Source organism: Triplophysa rosa, linkage group LG19 (assembly GCF_024868665.1).
Source record: "Triplophysa rosa linkage group LG19, Trosa_1v2, whole genome shotgun sequence".
In the NCBI taxonomy this organism is placed as follows: domain Eukaryota; kingdom Metazoa; phylum Chordata; class Actinopteri; order Cypriniformes; family Nemacheilidae; genus Triplophysa; species Triplophysa rosa.
This window is the reverse complement of record NC_079908.1, coordinates 16232706-16244342: the sequence shown is the minus strand read 5'-3', so window position 1 is coordinate 16244342 and position 11637 is coordinate 16232706. Positions and strand designations below refer to the sequence as shown.

The 11637-nt window shown below is 35.9% G+C and overlaps 1 protein-coding gene and 1 long non-coding RNA gene across 2 annotated transcripts; both read left to right on the top strand.

The window, feature by feature from the left end:
• The first annotated feature begins 308 nt into the window (after positions 1-308).
• Positions 309-1316, top strand: LOC130570428 (uncharacterized). Its single transcript, XR_008964963.1, has 3 exons — positions 309-319; positions 444-520; positions 693-1316. It is a non-coding gene; the product is annotated as an uncharacterized LOC130570428 (long non-coding RNA).
• Positions 1317-3258: 1942 nt separating this feature from the next.
• LOC130569858 (beta-1,4 N-acetylgalactosaminyltransferase 2-like) lies at positions 3259-8038 on the top strand. Its single transcript, XM_057359755.1, is given in 11 exon segments — positions 3259-3272; positions 3883-4020; positions 4124-4230; positions 4808-4845; positions 5002-5068; positions 5071-5181; positions 6029-6115; positions 6240-6421; positions 6497-6640; positions 6719-6944; positions 7255-8038. Coding segments are annotated over 11 exon segments (1296 nt in total). The 3' UTR covers positions 7437-8038.
• The last annotated feature ends 3599 nt before the right edge of the window (positions 8039-11637 follow it).

Genomic DNA, 11637 nt, shown 5'->3' with positions numbered 1-11637 from the left:
TGGTAAATAAAGTGTTAATAATACATTAGAATTAGAGGACGAGATGTAAAGATAAAGATTCACAGCTCTACTATTAATTTGAATGTTTATTCACATGATTTTCTGTGGCAGTCATTAGGTGGTACTTGGAACAACTAGTTTTATTAAAGGTGGTATTTGATCTGAAAAGTTTGAGAACCACTGCTCTAGAGTAATTTAAATGGTATTGTTATTTGTCTAGTAAATTCTATCTTATGACATTAACTTTGCCTTTTTTTTCTGTTTATTCTCTGGTCAACATGGTGATGATTCTATCAACCAACACTTTCAGATAACTATGGTATGTGTAGTGTTCTTTTATTTTCCAAAATGTGTTTAATAATGCAAACAGACTTCTGTTTTTCATGAATTTTTATGCTAATGTGTATATAATATTTACACTTTTTATGGTTTTTACTGATCAGTGGTGGGACTCAGACTGCAAGTTACAAGTGAAGAAAATCTGTCAAAGTCTCGGATTGAAGAACTCGTGATTATAAAAGTGAGTAACTACATGTCAGTGTAAAACAATTACCTCTTATGATTAACTTATTTATTTTTACTATATGTTTTGTTGTCTCACAGATAATAAATAATATTTAATACAGATAATAAATTATTTCAATAATCTATCAGGAAAAAGTCGAGAAATATCTTTAAATATTATGTTTCAGCTCCAGGAAGAATTTAAAAGACGTGGACTTCCCAGTAACTACACAATGAACCTGAGAAACTATCATAAAATTGCTCCGTGAGCGATGACATCACACACATATACATTACTGCAATTTTTATCTAACTATCGCTCCACTTCTGCATACCTTTTGCAATACTATGAATGTATCTGATTTAGTATGAAGCTTTAGACAAATATAGGAAAGAGTTTTATTATAAATACTTTGTCTTTTTTATTGGTGAATAATGATTAATATAGTCAACCCTGTTGTCTTTAGACATTTTTATAATTATATATAATTTTATAACAGTAAGAATTAAAGTGATCAAAAACCTATACATATAAGTAAAAATGGAATATCTTATTTAATCAAATTTTTAATCCAAATCTAATAAACTGTATGTTTGAAACTGTATCATTTGTTGTATGTATGCAAACCTACTCAGCATACTGTATCCCAAATACATTGCCATTCATCTTCCATTAAACGACTACTCATTATTGGGACTACCGAATATTAGGAGTACAAAAATTATGCCGCAACCTCAGTACATTCTAAACATTGCTCTGACTCTGTGACATTAATAAACCTGTTTCACAAACCTTTCGTGAAAATAACAAGTCATTTGTAGGTTACACACTTCACTCTCAAGAACACAAACAGACGTACAAGGAAATATAAACTTACATTTACCTGCATTCAGTGCCGGCAGAACCAGTTTTCAAATGGGGGCTGTGACATCATTATGCGCGTTTGCATCGCGCGTACGCGCGCGGATTCCATGCGCGTGAGATTTTGGGTCTATTTAAACTCCATATACAGGTATATGGTGCAAAAGTGATTTGTGCATTTGCAGCCAAACGAGCTAGTTTTGGCGCCCAGCAGGCTTGCCCTAACGCGCAAGTGAAAAACTCCGCGAGAATCATCCTGAGCTGTTTTATTTTCCTGAAATCACTAATCGTAATAGAGTACATTGGTTTAGTTTAAATAAGTATGCTGGTCAGCTACGTTGACAATCCCTTACGAAAATTATGGCCTACAGTTAAACAAACAGAAAACACGTTTTTCTTACAGTTAAAACAACAACAAAAATATGGTTGCTGTAGTAAAACAATGATTAGTTTTCGTAAGGGATTGTCATGTAGCGGACCAGCATATTTATTTAAACTTCGGGCAGAAGATATTCAGTCAACGAAGCAGCGCTTAATTCCCGTTTGTTTAATGTTTAACTCCTTGATTAATTCTAAAAATTCAGTGCTGCTAAAACGAAATCTTACTGTAAGTTATCGGCAGGGCGGACTGGTTTTAAACGTGTTAAATAGAACCGAGTGTATGGAAACCGCAACCATTACAAATAAATTCTAAACATCGAATTCCTAACTTTTCTTTAGAGTGTACGTACAGTATGGAATGAGATATTTTATGCAAAGAGATATTTTATTTAGTTTATTTTAATAACTCGTCCAGGAGAAAAAACTTTAACTGCAACTTATTCTCCATTATTTAGGCTACTCCATTACTTATATCTCCATTATTTCACCTCCCTAACGTCCCTTAAAATGATATCTTGGAGTTAAGATCACAGCAGATTTGGTTCTGTTCATGACATGTAATATAATGTAAATATAAATTAAAATGAAGACTTGTGTTTCATACGCCTTAATTTGGTCCATTGTTGATTTTTCGCTGTGTAGCTAATCCTTCTATAAACCCTATACAGAGTTCTCAGTTGTTTTTTATTTAGCCTACTTTCAGCTTATCTCATATGTCTTTCCTGAAATTGCTCATGAGAAATAAAAATGGAAACAAATGAGACACTTATTCAAATACATGAAGGGTTTGGGTGTGTTAATGCAGTAACGTTAGACAATTACAATGAAACGCAACGAAGCAGTTGAAGTCAAGCATGCGCAATACATTGACTAAACAAGTTTAGAGTTTGCTTTCTGTTAACATTTAATTAGTTTTCGTTAAACATGAAACGACGGGGCAAGCATTCAGTTCTGAAATTTAATATAGTAGGAATATCTGTGAAACAAAAATGTGAAATAAAAACATGTTTATCTTAAAATACACGACGAGGACGTCTCCGCCCCGCCCACAGACGCAACACCTGTAACAAGTTATAACGGACTGCTAACACACATTCATACGGCACGCAAAATGACCTGCTTTCATTGTGCTTTGGTGATTTCAACATGTTATGATCACATGCGGAATACTGGAATAGCCTTCATGGAATACGTGCACATACTGAGCAATTTACAATACAAATTTAATAAAACAACACGCTGTTGGTTTGAATGTAAACGCGCGTTCTATATGTAAATGTATGTAATGTAATATATGTATATGTAAACGCGCGTGAGATACTGAGGTCTTCCTCAATTCTCGTTTATTTTTTGTTTCCTTGTTGTTATTATGTCGTAGAGAATAGAGAAAAGGATGTAAATTCACAAGTGGCCTAACTGGAGAAAAAAGCTATAGACAAAATCACAGAAATTCGAATGGTTTTTATGGTTATAATGGGAATTGTTTTGGTTTTTATGGAAAGTACAACTTTATGGGTCTCTACTGGTAATGTGGCAGAGAACCAATAGGACACCATTAAAATACTGGAATAAGACCCTTAACACATAACGGAAATTTGTAATTGTATGGTTAATGGTCCATAAATGCATTTGTAATCGAAACCATTAGAATTTGAATAGTTTTCTTTACAGCAGGGATCAATACTGGGTTGTTTCAACTTACGTTCGGGCAAAATATGGACAAACCCAACATGTTGGTTTAAAATGAACTTTCAATCAACTTTCAAAAGTCAATTTGACTGGTATTGCATTATCAAATGAATCATATTTGTTTATAATGTATGTATTTTCTTCCCATAACATTCATAAACAAGTTCTGGAATTCATGCATTTAACGATTTTGCGTGTCTGCAGGAGGAAATATGTATTATCTTTCATTTTTATTTGGTTACTAGAATAAACTCCATGCAAATCATTAGCAAATTTCCTTATGTTTCCCTTACACAAGCTTGACAAAATCCACAAGTTGTTACAGTGAACCACTGACCCAGAATCCCCACAAACCAAAGTGAGTAAATCAGTCATCATTTCTTCTTGCACGCTGAAATCTGTTTATTCTTTACCACCAAACTTTTTGATATTTCTAATTGTCTCAGCATAGGGACGTTTCCCAATGACAACCCTCAGCCCTGCACCTGCCAAGATACCGAGCCAGCAAAGCAGCACGTCCCAAAAGAAGAGATGGAAGATCTCCAGAGACGCAGAGCAGAAGAGTACAGACAACATCAGATCAGGTTCATGCCTTTATAATGATGAACTGTCAATTAAACATCACAATATAAACTGTATGGAGATTAAAAGCATATAACAAAAATCTTTACCTCATGCCGCTCGCAGAACGGGCAAACAGAATGAAGTTCTTCTACTTGCCCCTTCCAACACCCCTCTCCAGTATCCCATCAGAGGATTCAGAGTATTGCCCATGAATAAAACTCTCATTCCTGGTGAGTCGGATTTGTGATGATTAACTGTTTGCTTTTGAAATTTCACATTCAAGGTGACAAATGATATGTAAATATTTATTTAGATTTTGGGCTGTGTGTCCACCCAGAGGGGCTTTAAGCATCTGAAAACGGCACCCTTTTTTAGTTGGTTGCAGTGATACACAATATAATTTGGCAAACAATTTGTTCTTGTTATTTGAAAATTGTGGCAAGTTTGGATATCATCAGGTACTTACATGGATTTTCTGAGACCACATGACCAAACTGTTAAAACTAAAAGTGAACTGCATTGTTGTTTAGTTGTACAAGTATGATGTGTCGAGGTGGTATTTGCCCCGCCACCCTTCACTGTGATTGGACGCTTGACTAAAAAGTGCCATCAACGCAGCGTTTTACTCAAAGAACATTTTTCATCTCTCTTGGGTTGGAAAAAAATGTTGCCTTCCATTACAAACAACTGAAAAAAAGACCCCTTTGGTGGACACATGGCTTACTGTAAAATAAAAAAATGTCTGTTGTGTGTTGTTTTGTGGTCATTTCTCACTGTACTAACTGCAGAAATGTGTCATTATCAAAGGTCTAGCTCTGCACGCACAAAACCGAACAATTTACGAGGTTTGTTGTGCTCAGTTTTCGGCTTAAGGTGGAGGGCTCACAATTTCTGTTTTGAGTTAAACTGTTTTGGGGATCTGCTACCTTTTCCCTTCTTATATATGACAACTTTACAATTAAAGTTTGGGAACGAGCTGATGGGATGTCAAACATGTGCAGGTGTCGCTGAGGGTGGGGAAAGGTGTGCTGTCAGTAATGGATGTTCAGGAAGGAGAGGACGTGGACGGACAAATGAGAGAAATCTGACCATCTCATCCACCGGCCTTGAGAAACTCAATGATCTGCTGAGCCGAGTGACCTACACCAGCACCGTCTACCACATCAAGACCGAAGATCTCTGTGAGTAACTTTAAGAGACCATTCCGAGTGTTCATTTAAATTCAGCATTTCTAGATGTATTGTTAGAATATTAGATATTATAGAATATTAGAACTGCCTCAACTCTGCCTGTTTTTAAATCTACTTATTTTCGATGTCCCTTGACAACCTGTCTTTGTTTTTTGAGCACCACACATATTACAGCTTGTGTATATCTATGCTATTTTATGTCTTATGTTTTATTGTACCTATTTATTACATGTCTTTTTATTGTCTTATAGCATGTTGTAAAGCACTTTTCATTTTATATTGCAAATAAATTTGAAATTTGGTGGAACTATTGTTAGTAGTTTACAGAATGAAACAAAAATGATCATTTTACCTAAACACAAACCTACAGTATATTCAGAAAAACTTGGTCTTAAAATACTCCTTATTCTGTCATCATTTATTTACCCTCATTTCATTTAAAACTTTTATATTTTTATTTCTACTGTATGGAACACACAAGAAGATATTTTGAGAAATGTCTCAATGGTTGCGTGTCCATACTATGGAAATTGAATTGAAAGATTGAAGAATGTTCATAACCAAACAACACTGAACCCCATTGACTTCCACTGTATGAACATAAAACCACTGAGACGTTTCTCAAAATGAAAAAATCAAAAATTATTTCCTTAAGGTGATTTTAAACAAGTTTGGCAACATCGCCCTTTTTTGGACGTTTCACAAACATGTTTCAAATGACTGATAATATTGTCTATCTTCTTTTTTTACCAGGTAAAAACATGCTTGGAACTGCTAAGCCCTATTCACATGAACGGAAAATAAATTGTATTTATTACCTTAGCTTTTTTGTCCACAGCTTACTTCTCTTTTGAGAACCATGAGGTCATTTTCCCAATCGAGATCAGACGTCCATCAGTTCCTGTTCTTTATGATCCGGGGAAGGGTAAGCAAGCAGAAGACATGCCATTACGTACTTAAATATACTTTGATAACAATTGCAACTATTTCCACATTGTGAGCAGAAGTCGGAATTTGAAACATAACCAAACTTCTCTCTCTACCTGTAGATATAAACTCTCAGGTGACTGTACTGGTGAAAGCGTTTTTGAGATATAAAGAACTAAAAGTTCTTATTAAGAGTATTCGTGTGAACTACCCAAACCTAAAGATCATTATTGCAGATGACAGTCATAACCCAGAGATGATTAATGGAGACAATATAGAGCATTACATCATGCCTCCAGCACAGGTACATGTGGATTTGTTTTATTTCCATATTAAAGTTTAAGCTGTGTTTAACGCTAATGTTGTTTGGTTTATTTAGGGTTGGTTTGCAGGCAGAAATCTGGCAGTATCACAAGTCACCACTAAATACTTCTTATGGGTGGATGATGATTTTTTGTTCCTGAACGAGACACGTATAGAGAGTTTTGTGAAGATCATGGAAGCCGTTCCTGAACTAGATGTGGTGAGCATAAATTTTATGAACAGGTGCGTCTTATTTGAAACGTTTGCAGAAGTTACAGACCTGTGCTGATATCCTTAGGTTGGCGGTGAGGTTGTAAGAAATCGGTTTGCCTTTAAATTGCTCTATCAAGAGGGAAACAGCGATGAAGGCGGCTGCATCAGACGTGTCAGAGCAACACACGGACCCGTGCCGGGATTGGACAGGTGCTTCTTCGTCGATGGGGTCGTCAACTACTTCATGGGCCGAACGGATGCTGTGCGAAGGGTCGGTTTTGACCCGTTCCTCAAAAGGGTGGCTCACACTGGTAGGTGGACTGCAAAGGATTCTGGGTAATTGAAAGATCTTGTGAGGTAATTTTGGAATATTGTGTAAAAAAGAAATTGGATGGAAACAGGAAGATGTGAATAAATATGCATCAAAACATAAGCTCTCAGTTGAGTCAGACAACCGAAATCCGTCTCTGAACGCAAAATGACAGAGCTTGAATTTTTACTTTAAGTAAAAATAATATGTCTTTATGCATTATATTATATCAACATGCGTTCCACACGAATACACAAAGTCCTTTACACTTTTTTCTCAACTTTATTTTTCATTTTCTTGTCTGCTTTTAGAATTCTTCATCGACGGACTGGGAGGTTTGTTAGTCGCCACCTGCGAAGGTCTCCAAATTGGCCACCAGGAACGCAAGGTCACAGGAGATTATAATAAGTACAGGTTTCCGCCGAAAAGTGATTCAGATCAAAAAATGAAACACCATTTCTTCAAGAATCATCTCAAATGTATCAAGTATTGAGGAGAATTACAGATGACTTGGAGTGAATAACGAGAAAACTCATTTAAACTCTTTATTGTGTCATGACTTAAGAATGTCCTTGACAAAATGCCAAGAGCACATTTCTGCTCATTCTAGCCCAGGGCATTGAAGGTACTATAATCTTGTGGATTTTGCCCTAGCTTAATAAAACTTGTCAACATGGCTTCTTTATGTGAATACGAGTGCAGTATCAGGTAGTTGTCAATTGCTGGTCGTTTATATGTGAAATGAGGACATGACTGCAGCTGGCGATGAGGCAAAATCCAGCATGTCCAGTGCAAAAATTGAAGAGACCTTTTTGAAGTCAATTTGGTTTACTTATGAGCAATTGAGCTTAAATGAGACTTGGGTGTTTGTAATAGACGTAGGTTATGGTGTCAGCCATGATGTGTTGCAATTTTGAGGTGTTCAGTCTTATAATGATTTCAGAAAATAAATGCGATTGCTCTCCACACGAATCAACTGTGTCTTGTTTTTCACTGACATGTCTCTTAAGTGGGTCTCTTAAACCGGGCCTAAATGTTTGTATCTAATTTGTTGTATGTATGCAAATCTACTCAACATACTGTATCCCAAATAAATTGCCATTGATCTTCCATTAAATGACTCATTATTGCACTGTAAAACTTTGCTGTAATTTTTGCAGCAGGTTTGCCAGTAACTTACTGTAGATTTAATTACTACTTAATATACTTTCCAATTAGTACTGTTTTCAATGACTTCAATCAAAAGTAAAACACTTTAATTTTGAGATTCAAAATGAGCAAGAAAAGACTGGCATTAGCACAGCAGTACTGCAAAAAATGACATTCTTCCTTAGCATTTTTCTCTTGTTTTCTGTAAAAAATATTTCAAACTTCTTAAATTACGATAAATGTACATAATAAGAAAAGTGACCCAAGATATTTAGTCTTGTTTTATGAAAGAAAATATGTAAACTAGGTAAGTTTATGCTTAAAACAAAATTGTACATTAAATCTACAGTAAGTTACTGGCAAAAAGTTTTACAGTGTGGGAGTGACGAATGTTAAAGGGATATTTCACCCAAAAATTAAATTTCTGTCATCATTTTCTCACCCTCTTGTCATTTCAAACCTGTTTGACTTTTTTCTTCTAGAGAACACAAAAGATATTTTGAAGAAACTTGGTAAACGAACAGCGCCGGCACCCATTCACTTCTATTGTATGGACACAAAACTAATGCAAGTGAATGGGTGCCAGTTAACAACATTCTTCAAAACATCTTATTTTGTGTTCTGCAGAAGAAAGAAAGTCATACAAGTTTTGGAATGTACATTTTTGTGGTGAGCTGTCACTTAGACAAGAGTACAAAATGTATGCCGCAACCTCATACATTCTCAACATTGCCACTTTCTCTCACTCTGAAACCTGCAAGGAAGACAAACAGAGTTAAAGACAAACACTTCCCTGTTAAAAAAACAGCATATGCTGGTTAGGTATGTTTTGATGCTGTTTTAAGATGGTGTTTTATGTGCTGGTCCATAGCTGGTATAAGCTGGTCAAACCAGCATCAAAACATACCTAACCCAGCATATGCTGGTTTTTTCAACAGAGATGAGCAGCTTTCTCTTACAAATCTTTTGTGTCGCTAGAGGTATTGTAAGAGCACAACTTGTAGGAAGCAGACAGGCTAACACACCGTTAAGATTCTCATTGTGTTTTGTGATCACTAACCGAGCTGATTGAACTGGGCAAAGATTTCAAGACGCAGATAGTATAAGGACAGATACATTTTGTTTCCTTTTTTCCTCCCATTATTTCTTTGTGCCACCGATCCAGGAGACTGATGAACTGTCAAATCAAATGCACTTTATCAAGACTGCCAGCTTGTTTTTCCAGATGTCATTTTGAGCAATGGAGGCAAAATGTTGTCTGTAGATTCTTTCAGCTGATGAATTCCACCAGTGCTGTGCTTATTTGGCACATACAGTACGTACCTGATGACTGATTGACTTATTGTGGATAGGCCGTAGCTTTCGGAAAGACTGCATTTTCTTGCTAATCTGCGTTCTTAAAAAGACTTGTTGACTACAGATTCAAAACATCTGAAAAACGAAGCTTGAGGGAAATTTCAACAAAACATACTGTAAGAAAAAGTCTTTAATCTGCTTTAATCTTTTGACACCAAAACATCTCAAGGTCGCACAAACATGTAATGAGATATAATATTATATGCATATTTGGCGTGCTGTCCAGGGGGACAGAGCTCCAAGCTCTGAATTTGGCTCAAAACCAGAACATGCTCCTCACAAACTTTATTAAATACATTTTAGGAGAGCTGGACAAAATTGCTAGGGTTGTGCCCTATAGAGTAAAGGTTTCCTTGGACATATAATGTAATCATGAATGAATAAAACAGTCGTTTGCATTGTACCTGTCATGGTTGCCAATAAGCTAATAACATTTATGTTATGACACTGCCAATGCAAGAAGACAATTTATGCCAGATTGTCATCGCTCTCACACACACACATAGATTATATCTCATTTGCTCAAAATGAAAGAGACTCAGACTTCTGGCTTTTAGGTTGAGCATTCGTTCTAAGATGTTATATTTACCAACATTTTAACCAATATACATTATACAGTTCGGTACTTCAAAAAGTGTGCCTGTAAAATACACATTGCTCAATAAACACATACAGTATACACACAAACATAAGTCGGTAAATGTATTATTCATTATAGCTATTGATACATAACACGAAATCAAAGGGGAGACTTCAAATATCGTAAATATTTAGGTTCAGCAATGAAAATGTTTCAAAAACACCCAGATTTAATTTAATTCATGTCCATGTAAATCTTATATTCATTAAGATATGCAAAACATAATTCTTACACATGTATATATCCGTATATTTGGATACACGCAAACCATTTTACATCTGTATCTGTACATTTTTGTGTTGCAGCGTTTGGCTACATTGCAGCTGTTTGGCCTCTGGAGAACTCATTCCCTTTCTTAGACCCCCACTGACTGAACTTGACTTTGAAATATGTTAAGAGCATTTCAACTAATGGAAACAAATGGCTGGGCAGACTGTCTTGTGAATAATGATATTCTTTCCATAGGTTTTGCAATGGCTTGGCACCAAGCAGTATGGCGGCTGTGTTATTAAAGTAACCGGGTGGATGAGATGGGGCCAAATGGCCTTCATTACTGAGCCCATCTCCGGCATCATCTACTTGACTAATGAAGTGCTCTATCAACCTAATATGTCCCATGGCTAAAACAGAAGTAGCATCAAACAAAAGTATATATTCAGTGGGTGCTTTGTTTGTAACACACCAACAAAGTCTTTTTTCTGATTAAAAAGATAATGAAACGGATAGTATTTTCAACAGGATGTACACTTGAGAAAGAATGTTATTAAAGCTCGCATGAGATATAAACTAATAGTAAACTTAAAAAGGTTCATTTTGAATAAAGCAGTCATTTAGAGGTCACATCTGTAACCTACCTGTTATTGGGTGGAATAATTATTAATGGTTGATTCAATATTATATTTCAATTAAATTTCTGCCACCTTTTGCATTTTTACCAATGTCTTGTTTTCTCTTTTTTACTCCTTCACTTCACCTCTGTTCATGTAGTACCGTATGTTCAGAATGTGTGCAAAATGTGCCACACCATAAGCACTGTGGCCTTCAGACAGACCTCATGTCACTACAGCACGTCTCCTTCAGTATAAAGAAATGAACGAATCCATCTCCACACATTGACCGCTCTCCCACCATTGGACCAGATTGGGCCATACATCATTCTGCGAGCACAATGTCTGTACTTTTCATCAGAAAAAATCTACTCTCATACTTCACATCACAAATGTAACCGCCTGATTCTGCTCAGATGTCTTTTATGTGTAATTTTCATGTGAGAACTTGCTCGTCACGTTTTTACCCTTCAAACAACATGTGATTTGTTCAAATATACTGTACTTTTATGGTCGATATGCACTTGTGTGACACCCGCTGATGACAGGTGTAAATGGGCCCTAATGGGGTTTTGAAGACCAGCTATATGAAAAACCACAATTTGCTGGCAAAAAAACTGGCATATGTTCAATGCTTTTTTAAAATCCGCAAAATGGTAATTTCATACCATGAGACTAGAGAGGGACTGATTAAAATGAAATGAGGTTTGAAAATGTCACGA